General features: G+C 51.6%; 2 protein-coding genes across 3 annotated transcripts in view; one reads left to right on the top strand and one right to left on the bottom strand.

Moving 5' to 3' along the window:
- EZR (ezrin) overlaps nt 1–4,378 on the top strand; it is a 25,864-nt gene extending 21,486 nt beyond the window's left edge. The window contains exons 9-12 of the mRNA XM_006882765.1: nt 1,200–1,360; nt 1,735–1,827; nt 3,050–3,298; nt 4,161–4,378. Coding sequence (XP_006882827.1) covers nt 1,200–1,360; nt 1,735–1,827; nt 3,050–3,298; nt 4,161–4,325 — 668 coding nt within the window. The 3' untranslated portion in view covers nt 4,326–4,378. The remainder of the gene's footprint in view (nt 1–1,199; nt 1,361–1,734; nt 1,828–3,049; nt 3,299–4,160) is intronic.
- Nucleotides 4,379–6,517: 2,139 nt separating this feature from the next.
- SYTL3 (synaptotagmin-like 3) overlaps nt 6,518–14,058 on the bottom strand; it is a 76,179-nt gene continuing 68,638 nt past the window's right edge. For both annotated transcript variants that reach the window (XM_006882763.1, XM_006882764.1), the window contains 4 exons: nt 13,248–13,353; nt 12,083–12,182; nt 7,624–7,829; nt 6,518–6,624 (listed from right to left, as the gene is read on the bottom strand). In XM_006882763.1, the coding sequence (XP_006882825.1) occupies nt 6,518–6,624; nt 7,624–7,829; nt 12,083–12,182; nt 13,248–13,353 (519 nt within the window). The remainder of the gene's footprint in view (nt 6,625–7,623; nt 7,830–12,082; nt 12,183–13,247; nt 13,354–14,058) is intronic.

Raw genomic sequence — 14,058 nt, 5'->3', positions numbered from 1 at the left:
GGCACTGAGAGAGGAGGCCAGGATCATCCGGCCGGGCCCAGTGTCGGGCACTGAGAGGAGGCCAGGATCATCTGGCCGGGCCCAGTGTCGGGCACTGAGAGGAAGCCAGGATCATCCGGCCGGGCCCGGGGTCCAGCACCGAGAGGAGGCCAGGATCATCCGGCCGGGCCCAGGGTCCGGCACTGAGAGGAGACCAGCTCACCTGGCGGGGCCTGGGGCAGGCACTAAAAGAGGAGGCCAGCTCACTCAGACACTCAGGCTTACTCAGCTGGGTCCAGGGTCGAATGCTAAGAGAGGAGGCTAGGCACTACTGACCGGGCCTGCACTTGGGCACTAAGAGAGGCCAGATCCACCCACCTAGGTCCCAGGTTAGGCATTAAGAGAAGGGGCCAGGCTTACTCAGCTGGGCTCAGGGTCCAGCATTACCAGGGGAGGGCAGGCAGGAAGAGGGAATCCAGGCTTTCCAGGCCGTCATCCCAGACTTGGCTTTTATATATCATTACCAAGATTTCTCCCAGGAAGACAGACGGACCATGTGCACACAGCACTCTACATGTCCCAGTGAGCACAACTCAGAAAAAATAGGCTTGGAAGTCACATGATCGCAGGAAGCCACCCCCACAGACACAAGCAGGTCACGGGGCCATCCTCTGTGTTGGGTTCTGTGGGATAGCTTTATGATAGTCACCTTTGAGGTGTCCCCACAAGCCCACGACCAACTACTGCATCAGCCCATTTTCCTCATGCAGCTGTTGAGAGCCATAGAGTGACATTGTCTCAGTTGCCTGTCGTCCCTCCCGTGGGCTCAGTGCTCCTGCACTGCAGCTCTCTCCTGCATCCCAGCAGTCGGGCCACGTGGCGGGCCCTGAGCACTGGCCAGGAGCCTGCAGAGGACATGGGCAGCTCTCACCAGCAAGGCGTGGCCTAGTGTGCAGAGTGCAGGGTCCCAAGGGGCACAGGTCACCTCCCGGCCCGTGAGAGCCACATTTTGCCAGTTTGAGAAATTTTATGAAGATGTCCCATCTGCACACATGAAGGAGCAACGGCACCCACAGTGTTTGGGGGTGGTGTTCTTTCTCCCCTGGGACTGAGTCTTGGTGCTTGGGGGTGCCCTGGATGACCCCCGTGACCTTGATCAGGCTGGGATTTCAGGCGAGGACTCCCAAGGCTCTTCAGCAGCTGTGGTCTGTGTCTTCTAGAACTCTCCGACCAGATCCAGAGGGCCCTGCAGCTGGAGGAGGAGAGGAAGCGGGCCCAGGAGGAGGCGGAGCGCCTGGAGGCCGACCGTGTGGCCGCACTGCGGGCCAAGGAGGAGCTGGAGCGCCAGGCGGTGGATCAGATAAAGAGCCAGGAGCAGCTGGTGCGGACCTCGGAGTTTCGGGATGCTGAATTATGGAGAGGGTGTTGCCGGGGATAGAAGCAGTGACACCTGCCTTCGGTTGTGTCTGGCTGGGTGTAACAAGATCTGTGGAGGGTGTAGGGTAGCCATGGTGGAGAGGGGCCTGGCGTTGCCAGCCAGGCCCAGGCCATCCAGCTGTGGTCAGTAGGATGGGGAAGCAGGAAGATATGACGTGACTGGAAATGTACCTCGGTGCCCTAAGGGACAGTGTTGGCAGGGGTGGGGGGCATTGCAGGGACACGATGTGTCACCTCCATGGGCCCTGGTCTGGAGGTTCGTGTGTGAGTGGACGCTGATGCCAGGGTTCCAGAACTCACTCTCACTCCCCTTGCTAGGCTGCAGAGCTGGCCGAGTACACAGCCAAGATCGCCCTTCTGGAAGAGGCCCGGCGGCGCAAGGAGGACGAAGTGGAAGAGTGGCAGCACCGGGTGAGTGGCCCGGGCGGGGTGGTGTGGGTGCAGGTGCCGTGGAACTGGGCGTGGCCGGCCCAGGTCTGGCAGGGCTGGCACGTTGCACTGCAGACTCCCAGGCCATTTCACAATGCCCCGTCAATACCGGTTTTATGGTTTCAGCAGAAATCCCCCGAGGAATGGGCTTGTCATGCACACGAGGGCGGGCATCTGGCGGATCGGCTGAGGGACAAAGAGCAGCTTCTGTCTCTACACCCACGTGGCCTGGCCACCCCGTGCAGGCAGCCCCCTGTCGGGAACCGCTTTCAATCTGATTACTCCTGTGCCCCCAGCAGTGGGCCGCAGGGCCTGGCCAGGACTTCCCACCCCACCCACCTGCTGATGTGGACAGTGTGACACAGGGAAGACCTCTAGGAACTTGGATTCTCCTCAGCTTAAGTCCAGGCATGGCCAGGCACTAGCCGTGACCAGGAGGAGCCTCCGCTTCCTCTGAAGGTGGGAAAAGCCAGCTAGCTGGTCAGTGGCGAGCGTTCACGCTTCTGTCTGCAGCCCAGGAGCCCCACCCCACCTCCAGGTGATGAGGATAGATCTGGTCTAGGGGCCACAGGGCTTGTCTTAAGCCACGTCCGTCCACCTGTCCACTGGGAGGCAGGTCCTGGGAAGGTCGTGGCACTTTGGGACATTAACTCCCCAGTACCTGGCCTCTCCTCACCCCCACATTTTGGGACCTCTTCTCCCAGGAATAGTTCCCCATTTGCCCGCACAGACCTGTCCCTATTCACTCATGAATTATGGAAGATTTCAGTTCTTCCACAAAAGTTCTTGGACAGAATCCTAAGGAGTAGTAAGTGACTGAAGCTGCTTGTCGAGCAGGTAGAAGGAAGCTCCCCGTGAGGTGAAGAGGGATTGGGGTCCACACGCTGCCGGTGAAGCACAGGGACAAGGGTCCTGGGGATGGAAGCTTGTCCACAGGGGCCCACAGGGCAGGCAGGTGACACCGAAATGGCAGGACCCTGTTCCAGTGCTGCACCGTCCGAGTGTTTTGGTTCTTTTGATCTGTTTTTTTTTTCTGCAAACGTCTTGTGTAAGGAATAGGAAAAATGGACACTTTGAAAGTGATAAGGCCCCACCCAGCCTCGCAGTTGTGCCCTGTGCTGCATGAGGTGCCCAGCGGTGGGGCCCTGCAGGGCAATGCCAAGGGTCCCAGGCCTGCCACTGACTGTCCGATCCCCACCCCCAGGCCAAAGAGGCCCAGGATGACCTGGTGAAGACCAAGGAGGAACTGCACCTGGTGATGACGGCGCCCCCGCCGCCACCTCCCGTGTACGAGCCGGTGAACTTCCACGTCCAGGAGAACATGCAGGAGGAGGGCAGCGAGTACACGGGCTACAGCGCCGAGCTGTCCAGTGAGGGCATCATGGATGACCGCAATGAGGAGAAGCGCATCACGGAGGCCGAGAAGAACGAGCGCGTGCAGCGGCAGCTGAGGGTGAGTGGTGGAGGCCAGGGGCTACCCGGAGAGTGGGGTGGGTCTTGGGGGGCAGGGCAGGGCTCCAGGGAGGGGAGGGGCTTGGGGAGCTGTGACAGGAGGGTGGGGCCACAGAGATGGGCGGAGAGCAGGGAGAGTGGGAGGGCTTAATGGGATTAGCAGGGATTCAGGGGTGGGAGGGCAGAGTGGGGACATGGGATGGACGGAACCACGAGGACAGACTGGATTTAGAACAGAGCCAGCCTGAGGTGGGGTGCTGGATGAGGCTTCAAGGGGGTGAAGGGTCTCGAGGACAGATGGGGCTTCAGGAGAGGAGAGCTGTTCTGGGAGGAGTGGGGCTTCAGAAAAAGGAGGGGACTGTGGGAGAGCAGAACAGGGCTATGGACATAGGTGGGGTGTTGGAGAGTGGGTGGGGTTCTGGGTTGGCGTGGCTTTAGGGCGAGTGGGTGGGGTCTTAGGAACAGGCGGGGCTTCAGGAGAGGAGCGCTCATTTGCAGAAGTGAAGGGCCACAGGGGTGGGGTGGGGCTGGCATCAAAGGCCGTGTGGAATAAGGGGAGATGGGGCCCCTGGCCAAGCCTTAGTAACAAGGCGTGACAATGGAAAGTGGGCACGTTGCAGTAACAGACCCGCTGTGCCTCGGGCTCCAGGGAGCTGGCTCACGTCCTGACCCTGGCACATTGACCATCCATTGCCCCCTCCACCAGAGCACGCTCCACTAGCATCCACACTTCTCCCTTTCACCTCCCCAAGACCCTTCACCCCCTTCATAGCCTTTCCCAAGGAGCATCTCAGGTGGCACGTAGAGGTCATCTGTGGCCTGTGGAAAGCTCGGGTTCCTGACTGGTTTCCCTCACGCTGCAGACCCTGACCAACGAGCTGTCCCAGGCCCGGGACGAGAACAAGAGGACCCACAACGACATCATCCACAATGAGAACATGCGACAGGGGCGTGACAAGTACAAGACCCTGCGGCAGATCCGGCAGGGCAACACCAAGCAGAGGATCGACGAGTTCGAGGCCATGTAGGCGCGGCCGAGGCAGGACTGTCCCCTGAGCGCGTGCTCCTGGGATTTGCCGGCTAGCACCCCTCATCATATTCCAGTTTTCTTTCCAGCGCGAGTAGTTCACTTCAGTGGGAGCGTCTGGGGGCCGGAGGGCTTCTGGGCTGTTACCCAATTGTATCATAGTGCCAAACAGGTGTTCTGTTAGGATCACACGGCCACTTCCTGTTTTGTGCTTGGAGCAGGACTGATTGGAGTTTAGGGAACAATGCCTAGAAAAGTCGGGAGAGGAGGTTTCACACTCGCACCTACGGCAGGTGTCAGTACAATTAAAACCCACCCGTGGCTCATTTCTGTGCCATATTTTCTTCTGTGTTTGGAGTTAGTTTGATAATTGATCTTGGGTCTTGATTTCTAGGAATAATCCATCTTTGTATGTTTGGGGGGTTTTTTTGAGGGGTGCAAATTGAGTCTAACACACACACACACACACACATTTCCTCCCTCCGGTACAGTCAGCCGACCAAATCCCACAGCGCTCACGCAGAGCAAGCGAGCGAGGCGGACACTCATGCTTATTAAACTGTTTTTACTTTGTTTTGCTTTAACATTTAGAGGGACACACCGTCGGACTTCTTCACCTAATTAATGATCAGCAATAGAATATAGTATTTATATATAAGTGATAATACGGATTTGTAACATTAGCTTTAAAAGGGAAAGTTTTGTTCTGTATATTTTGTTACCTTTTACAGAATATTAAAAGAATTAAATGTGGAAACCACGGCACTTAGTCTGGCGTGGCTGGTGGCTGTCCGGGAGTCCTTCCCCTGCCGCCATCCCTTCTGTGAAAATGGGTCCTTTTTTTATTATTATTTTGTCATACTCATGGTTGAGTGTGCACCTCTGTGTTCAGGCAAAGTGGCGAGTTTGGAACACGCATGCTGTTTGCGTCAGACCCCAGCTGTGAAGGGCCCGCATTCCCACCAGTCCCAGATCTGACCGCACACCAAAGAGCTGTCCCAACCCTCCCTTCTCCTGCTGCCTTGCCCTCTTCAGCTACGATGCCCTGTGGATCACATTCCACCTTCACCGTGTGAAATAAAAGATATTCCAGGCCATGTGCCCGGGTGCCTGTCTGCTTACACGCTCTGGGACAGGGACTCTGCGCCCCTATGTCACATTTTGTCAGGTCACCATGCAGCACTCATGAGGACAATGTTGAGTCCACTCCAACAGCAGGGGTCACCCAGCAGGGTGATTTGTGGCCACCAACCGAAAAGTCAGCACTCCAAATCCACCTCCTGCTCAAAGGGGAGAGATGGCCAGACAGATTTAGAAACGTGGAGTTGATAGAGGCTCATGGTGATCATCCAGCAGTGGGTGGGATTGGGCGTGTTACCCCCCAAGGAGCTCTGGTGGCCTCAGGACCTGTTGCTGAGCAGTCATTGGTTTTCCAGTCCCCCCAGCGGCTCTGTGGAAAGATGGGCAGCCTTGGTAACCCAGGGGAGGGTCCCTGTGAATCAGACTCGAGGACAAGGTTCCTTGGATACACCACTCTGAGAAGCCTTGCCCACAGTGGTGTAGGGAGTGGCAGTTGCAAGCTGGGCTGGTGACCAGCTGCTTAGTGGGTCAAAGATGCAGCTGGAAGGAAAGACCTGGGGTTTGCAGATTGCAGCCCCAAAAACTCAATAGGCAGAAGGGCTCACTGAGTCCACCTGGGTATTCACTGGGTTCCATCCTAGGGAAGAGTCAGTATTCACTAGGTTCCTCCCTCGGGGAGAGTGAATGTTCACACTGGGTTCCACCCTAGGGAAGAGTGAGTATTCACTGGGTTCCATCCTAGGGGGGAGAGTGAATATTTACACTGAGTTCCTTATTTCTCTGACCTGATGGCCACCCACTAGATATACCCGCAACCTTTGTGACTTCATAAACACTGGGAGATTGGTGTCCAATCAACATTTATTGACAGCCATTTCTGCTGCTCAACAGACCACCAACCCACCTACATAATAGCAATTACTCTTTAATTTGAATAATAGACAAACACCTGAAAATGTGGTAGCTGCATGGCACATGACTTGAGAGGGAATTTCTTGCACTGCAGATGTTTGTGAAAGGAGAAAGACGGTTAGTCCCCCCGGCTGAGGCTCCACCATCCAGTGCCTTCCAGAACCTTGCACCCATGTGCTGCTCTTGGAGGGGGCCACGGCTTCAGTGCAGGATGAGCGTCATGTCTGTCCACAGATTGGGGTTGGAAAGCACTTTTTGCCACTGGAGCTTCGATGGTGACGAGTCAGTCCCACCAGCTGGCTGTTCCTCTGTGACACAAATGATGTATTAGCACTGTCAGGTCCCTCTAGATGACAAGATTTTTAAATGAGGCTAAGGAAGAGAGGGAAACGTGTTTTCACCTTGACTAAAGCAGCCTGTTCCAGTGAACCCTGAATGTGAGGGTGAGACCCTTCAATAGAAAAATGTTCAGAGGGGTGTGCTTGGCGGTGGGAAAGCCGCACGGCCGGCTGCCCCACTGTCCTGTGGCTTGAGATGAGGGACTCTGGCCATTTGGCCCTTGTGAAAGGCACTGAACAGTTTTAACGGATTACCTGGGCAAGGGAGCGCTGGAGACCTAGGAACTCGGTGTTAGAACCAACCCCAAGGCAGTGGGTTAGGCTGCTCTTGTGCAGTTTACAGCTTTGGAAACCCGCTGGAGTGTCAGTTCTGACTCCCTGCCAGTGACTGAAGGTCATCCAAGACTGCTTCCGGAGGGAAAACCCTTGGGATTTGCTGTGAGCCCGTCCATCCTCCACGCCCCTCCCCCCCCCCCGTTTATCCTGGAGATGTTTTTCTGTGCCCAGGACTATCATCCTGTGAAGGGTCCTTCCAGGCCCACCCTAGCCAAGGACACACCCCTCAAAACACCACCAGCACCACCATTATGTCCCCTCCTGATAAAACACTTTCTGAAATGCTGTTTGTTTGGGTTAAGAAGAGATTTTTCATTAAGACTATAATCCTTTTTATGATGGATGCGGAGAACAAAAGCAAACACTGTACCTAGTCTGTTTTGAGGTCCATAATTTTTGTTTCTTTAGGAGACCTAAATCTGATTTAAATTGCTCAAATACTTGGCTTTGTTGCTTGTCAGTAGTGAGCAAGATTTAGTCATTTCCACCCCAGGGTGGAGGTAGGGCGGTCATCTCAAAGCTAGCTAAATCCCTGCCGTCTGTGGACCCTTTTTATCCTTTTACTATCATTCAATTAAGACCGTCCCTAAGGCCAAACGATGGGCCCACGTAAATAACTTCCCAGGCACTTACTCGAACCAAGCCTGGCTCCTCCCAGCAAGCGGTCATTCATGCCAAAGATGGCCTGGTCCCAGACGGTCAGCTCCAAGCTGGACTTCCTTAGCTGGGAGGTGGTGACGCCGTTGAAGACGAAGGAGTGCTTCCATTGGGGGCAGCCTTCCTTCTTTAGGACTGGTGACTTAAGTCTTAATTTTTGTTGATCGGGCAGAGTGAGACAGCTGGACAAAGGAAATGCGTGTCAGCCAGGTGACGGCTGCCCTTCACACAGCCTCATCCCCTTCCTCCTGATGGGTACAGACCAAAGGTGCTAAATGCACTCAGAAATGGAAAACCAGGAACAGCGGAACCCTCACAAGACAGCATCGTCTGTCTCTAGCTGAGATCTAGATTTTTTCCAGGAATCCTCAGACCATGTGGTCCCTCTTAGCCTCTCTTCTCAGTATGTCTGTCAGCCTCATATCATGTGAAGGTACAGTCTACAAGGACACAGCCAGGCCTAGGGTGTGTGCCTGATCTCAGGAGCAGCCTGCACCTACAGGTTAAGTAACTCACCCAGAGCCATGTGGATAACTGACAGGCCAGTGGGGACACAGACTGCATTCTGTCTTGACATGCTAGACCGTGTTCCACCATCCTGTCAGAAGGGGCTTCAATGATTAATGACCAGAGTTCACTTCTTTGGAGAAGACCAGCCACCAGGTCATAAGTCCACCCTGCTATTGTCAGTGTTCAGCCAAGTTACCGTTCGTTTCCGTAGACTTGAGTATGACTCATAACGACCCTGTGAACAAGAGCTGAACCCTCCCTTTCCTGTGCCGTCCTCACCATCTCTGACGCACTTGAACCCTTTGCTGTGTCACTGTGGCAATCCCTCAGGTTGAGGGTCTTCCTCTCTTTCACTGACCCTTCACCTTTCCAAGCATGATGTCCCTCTCCAATGAAAAGCCTCACTGAGCAATATGCCCAAAGTATGTGAGACAAAGCTTCACCATCTTTGCCTCCAAGGAACACTCTGGCTCTGCCTTCTCCAGGACATATCTGTTGGTTCTTCTGGTTGTCCATAGAATATTCAGCACTCTTCTCCAATACCAAAGCAAAAGGTATCAGTTGTTCTGTCAACCCCAGCCCAGAGAGGTTATGGTGCTAAGGAAAGCATTAAGACACATGCTGCTGTTTTCAGGATTGCCTTCAAAACTGATGGGAGAGATTTGCACTTCGGGTCAAAATGTCTTCCAAATTGGCTTCAGCGTTTCCAGATCTCCTGAATTTCTAGAAATTGGGGCCTTTACTATAACCAGAGGTACTGTGGGAGAATATAAAAGAAAACACCCATGAAGAGAGCAAAAGGTCATCACAAAGAAGGAAAATAAAAAATAAAAATGCATGTCAGAAGGGACTAGTAAAATGACATTATAACGTCGAGAAGCCAAAAGGAAGAGATGCAAAAGTAAAAAGCTGAACAGACATTCCAAAGGGCAGCTCAAGAAAATAAAGGATTACAATGAAATGTGCAAAGAGCTAGAGTCAGGAAATAAAAAGGGAATAACTCACTCAGCATTTCTTAAGGCTGAGAGAACTGAAAAATTCAAGCCTCGTTTTGCAATAATGAGAGATGCTACAGACACAATCTTGAATGATCCATGAAGCATCAAAAGATGGAAGGGAATACACAGAAATGCTGTACCAAAGAGAACTAGTTGACACTAAAAAATGTCAGGAAATAGCATATGAGCAAGAGTCAATCATGATGAAAGATCAAGTTGAAGCTTCAATGAAGGCACTGAGAGAAAAAAAAAAATTAAAAAAAGGCTTTAGTAATTCCAGAACACTTGATTGTGCTCATGGACAAGGAGGCAGTTGTCAGATCAGAGCAAGGTAACACTGCACTGCATGGTTGAAAATCAAGAGTGTGTCAGGGATGTCTCCATACCTTTTCAATCTGTATGCAAAACAGATCATTAGAGAGGCTGAACTTTATGAGGAGGATTGTGGTATCAGGATTGGAGGAAGACTCATAAAAAATCCTGCGTTATACAAATTACATTACCTTATTTGTCGAAACTGAGGAAGGAGGGCCTGACTCATTTGTTGCAGAAGGTCAAGGACTGTAGTTTGCAATGTGGATTGAAGCTCAACATCAAGAAAACGACACTGGGCCAACTGGCAGCATTGTGATAGATGGAGAAGAGATTGAGATTGTTAACAATTTCACCTTGCTCCATTCCACAATCAACACTTCTGGCACCAGCAGTCAGAAAATCAAAAGATGAATTGCATTAGGAAAATCTGCTGTCAGGGACCTCTCCAGAGTGCTGAGAAGCAACTGTGTCAGTATAGAGACTAAGGTGTGCCTGATCCAGGCCATGGTCTTCACAATTACTTCCTATGATTCAGAGAGCTAAACAATGACCAAGGATGACAGAAGAAGAATTGATGTCTTTGAGTTGTGTTGCTGGAAATGAGTATTGAACATACTGTGGTCTGCCAAGAGACCTAACAGGTCTGTCCTGGAGAGGGTGAAACCAAGCTGCTCCTTGGAGGCAAAGATTTTGAGACTGTCTCACATACTTTGGGCATGTAGCCAGGAGGGACCAGTCTTTGAGAAGGATATCATACTTGGAAGGGTTGAGGGGCAGCACAGTTGAGGAAGAGCATAGATGAAGTGGATTGACAGAATAACTGGAGTAATGGTGGTAGGTGTGTCAGAGACAGTGAGATTGGCGCAGGATAGGGTTCAGCCCTATGGTGAAGAGGGTCACTATGAGTCATAGTCGACAGTATAACAACAATCGATGGAATACCAGTTGACGTGTTTTAACTAACAGCCCTAGATGTGCTCACCAGCGTATCAGGAAATTTGAATGATAACTACCTGGCTGGCTGGTATATATATCCTGGCTATATATATCCCTATGCCCAAAAAAGGTGATCCAACAGAATGTGGATATTATCTAACAGTATCATTAATATTTCATATAAGCAAAATATTGTTGAAGATCATTCAAAAATGGCAAGAACAGTGACATTGACAGGAAACTGCCAGAAGTTCAAGCTGGTTTTAGAAGAGGCTGTGGCACCAGGGTTATCATTGCTATGTCAGATGGATACTGGCTATCAGAGAATACCAAAAGAATGTCTACTTGGGTTTCATTGACTATGGAAAGGCATTTGACTCTGTGGATCAGAACAATTTGAGAAGAATAGGAATCCCAGAACACTTATTTGTGCTCATATTGAATCAATACCTAGACCAAGAAGCTGTTCTCTGAAGAGCAAGGGAACACTGCATGGTCTAAAATAAAGAAACATATGCATCACAGTTGTACCCTTTTCTCCATACCCATTCAATCTGTATGCAGAGCAAATAATTTGTGAACCTGGACTCTGTGAAGTATGTGGCACCGGGATTGGAGGAAGATTTATGAACAATCTTTATAATGCAGATAACATGCCTTTGTTTTCTGAAAGTGAAGAGGATATGAAATGCTTGTTGCAAAACATCAAGGACTACAGCCTTTGGTATGGATTACAACTCAACACCAAGAAAACCAAAGTCCTCACTACAGGACCAACAGTCAACATTAGGATAGATGGAGGTAGGATTGAACCTGTAGATGATTTCATCTTGGATCACCAATCAACACCCTTGGTACCAGCAGTAAGAAAATCAGGAGAGGTATTTCACTGGACAAGTCCACAGTCAGAGACCTCTCCAAATGCTGAAGAGGAATGATGCCAATTTGAAGACTAAAGCATGCCTGATTCAGGCCATAGTCTTCTCAATCACTTGCTGTGCATCAGAGACCTGGACAACGAATAAGGATAACAGAAAAACTGACGCCTTTGAGTTGTGGTTTTGGAGAAGAGTACTGAATATCCATGGACTGTCAAAACAACAGATATGTCTTGGGGAAAGTGCAACCACAGTGCTTCTTGGAAGCAAAGGTGGTAAAACATCATCTTTCATATGTTGCACATGTAGCTAGGTAAGACTCTTCCTTGGAAAGGGACATCATGCTTGAAAATATGGAGGGTCAGCAAAGGAGAGGAAGACCTCCAATGAGATGCATTGACAAGGTACTTCAGCAGTGGGCTGTAATGTGTCAGAGATGATGAGGACGGCACAGGATAGGACAGAGTACAGCTTGGCTCCTCATAGGTTTGCAATGAGCTATACTCAACAGCACGTAAGTTATGTTGGGTTTTCAAGAGAAAGTGTAAAACCAAGTGTGCTTAAGTTGCCACCTAGTTTCTAGTGTTTACTGCAGATTCTTGTCTATCAGGAAATAATCATCTCTGGAAGCTGTAAATAGTTTGGATCTACCCAGGAACACATTGGAAGGAAAACCTCCAGCCATCGAAAACTCCATGGAGCGTACTTCTACCATGACACACCCAGGCTGGGTCACCAAGAATTGTATTTGACTACCAGCCACTGGTCAACAATTCTTTGATTAAAGCTCATACCTACCCCTTAACAAATGAGTTTAAGGTCCCATCAGACCTCACAGGTAAGTTCTTGGCTCCAAGCACCACCAGACAGAGCTGACCATTGAGTGATGGCTGGTCCCCTGTTTCTGGAAGGAAAGTCAATGTTTACTGTGAAGTCCGCTTCTCTGGTGCATTAGTATTCAAGACCACAACTCCCAACATGATAGCTTGCTGCCTTCAGGTCCCAAGAGGGCAGGCAGGAACAGGACCAGGGCTGCTCCATGCACATCTGCTTCCACTACACGTCAGCATCACAACAGGATTGTCGAAATTCCCAGAAAATGGGGAAAGGAGACAACGGACCCCAAGGAGGGAAAAAATGCAGTATTTCCTTGTCATCAATGGTCCCAGAAAAGAGAGAGTGCCATGAACTCCATTCTAAAGGGTCAGAGGCCCCAGGCTGCAGCTGGCCTGCTGGTGACCCTGGCAGTGAAATTACCCTGCCAGAGGAATTTGGCTGGAAGTGACTAGAATCCTTAATGCAATGGCCCCTTCTCTCCTTCTTCACACTTCCCTCATGTTTCCCATGTGCCCACATTATTTAAGAAGTCTCTAGTTAGAGTCCCTAGGTGGTGGTATCAAGGTGTGGGGCTGCTAACCAAAGGGCTGACGGTTCTAGTGCCCCAGGAGCACCTCAGAAGAGAGGCCTGGCTATCTTCTGACAAACCAATTGCTGCAACTGTGGGGCACAGCTCAACCAGGACACACAAGGGCCGGAGTGGACAGCAATTGGCTTCACTGGTTACGTCTCCTGGAAAACCCTCGAGGACTTCAGGGCCTCTATTCTTCTCTTGCTGGACAGACAGCTTCTCTGGGGACCTGAACAGATTGTTCCCTTGACCTCTATGGTCCTGGTGCCATGAGAAGTCCACCAGGTCCATCCTAGCCCAGCTCCGGTCTACACTGCAAGTGGAGAGGGCCTGAGCTCGTGTCCTTTGAGGTGTGAAGAGTGACCATAAAGCCTGAGTTCATGGAAATCCATTTCTCTCCTGAGACCCAGCAGACTAGGCATCTGCTCAAGAGTCTGGTTGACTTGTGCAGGGATCCTCCACGACTGTGTCTGAAGAATTCTCACCCCTCAAGCCTGCCTTCCACCCCAGGATTTCATCTCTGATAGGGATGACTGAGCCGAAGAAGCCACCTACCTCCTCCAGCCTCCTGGGGCTTCCTGGGCTCTGAAGGGAGGACCAGCTTGGCCCGGATGGCAAGCTCCCCGTTACTGTGTGGAACGCCATCTTCACACTTCTCTGCCTGCGGAAGAGGCAGGACTCAGGCCCAGATCCTGGACCCTCAGGTCCCCCTGCCTTGGCTCTCCCAGCAACATCCCTTCCCCAAACCTCTAAAAGCTCAGAAAACCCTTAGGCAAAGGAACAGGGACGTGAAGGATTTGTCGGTCCTTATATTTGTGGTGGATCTTCACCCTCAACTTGGAAAGAAGGAGCTTGGTTACCCCAATGACCCACAGTAACTAATGTGTCCCACCAGGAGAAAGGGGGCACGATATAGGAAGGAACCACACTGGAGGAAGAGGAGTTCAACCAGAGGAAGGAGACCACCAGTGGAAGGGAACCATCAGAGGAAGGGGACCATCCGAGAAAGGGGACCATTGGGGGGGACGATCAGAAGGGGGGACCACCAGAGGAAGGGGACCACCGGAGGGAGGGGACCACCAGAGGGAGGGGACAACCAGAGAGAGGGGACCATCAGAGGAAGGGGACCACCAGAGAGAGGGAACCACCAGAGGGAGGGGACCATCTGAGGGAAAGGACCATCTGAGGAAGGGAACCATCCGAGGAAGGGGACCACCGGAGGGAGGGGACCAGTGGAGGGAGGGGACCTTCAGAGGTAGGTGAGCACCAGAGAAAGCAAATCATTAAAGGAAGGGGCTGTCGGAGGAAATGGACCCATCAGAGGTACTGGTACTCCTACCCCAGGACTGTCCTAAAAAACCTGAAC

Source organism: Elephantulus edwardii, unplaced genomic scaffold (assembly GCF_000299155.1).
Source record: "Elephantulus edwardii isolate Elephantulus edwardi_28Jun2011 unplaced genomic scaffold, EleEdw1.0 scaffold00024, whole genome shotgun sequence".
NCBI lineage: Eukaryota > Metazoa > Chordata > Mammalia > Macroscelidea > Macroscelididae > Elephantulus > Elephantulus edwardii.
This window is presented reverse-complemented; position numbering and strand designations above follow the sequence as displayed.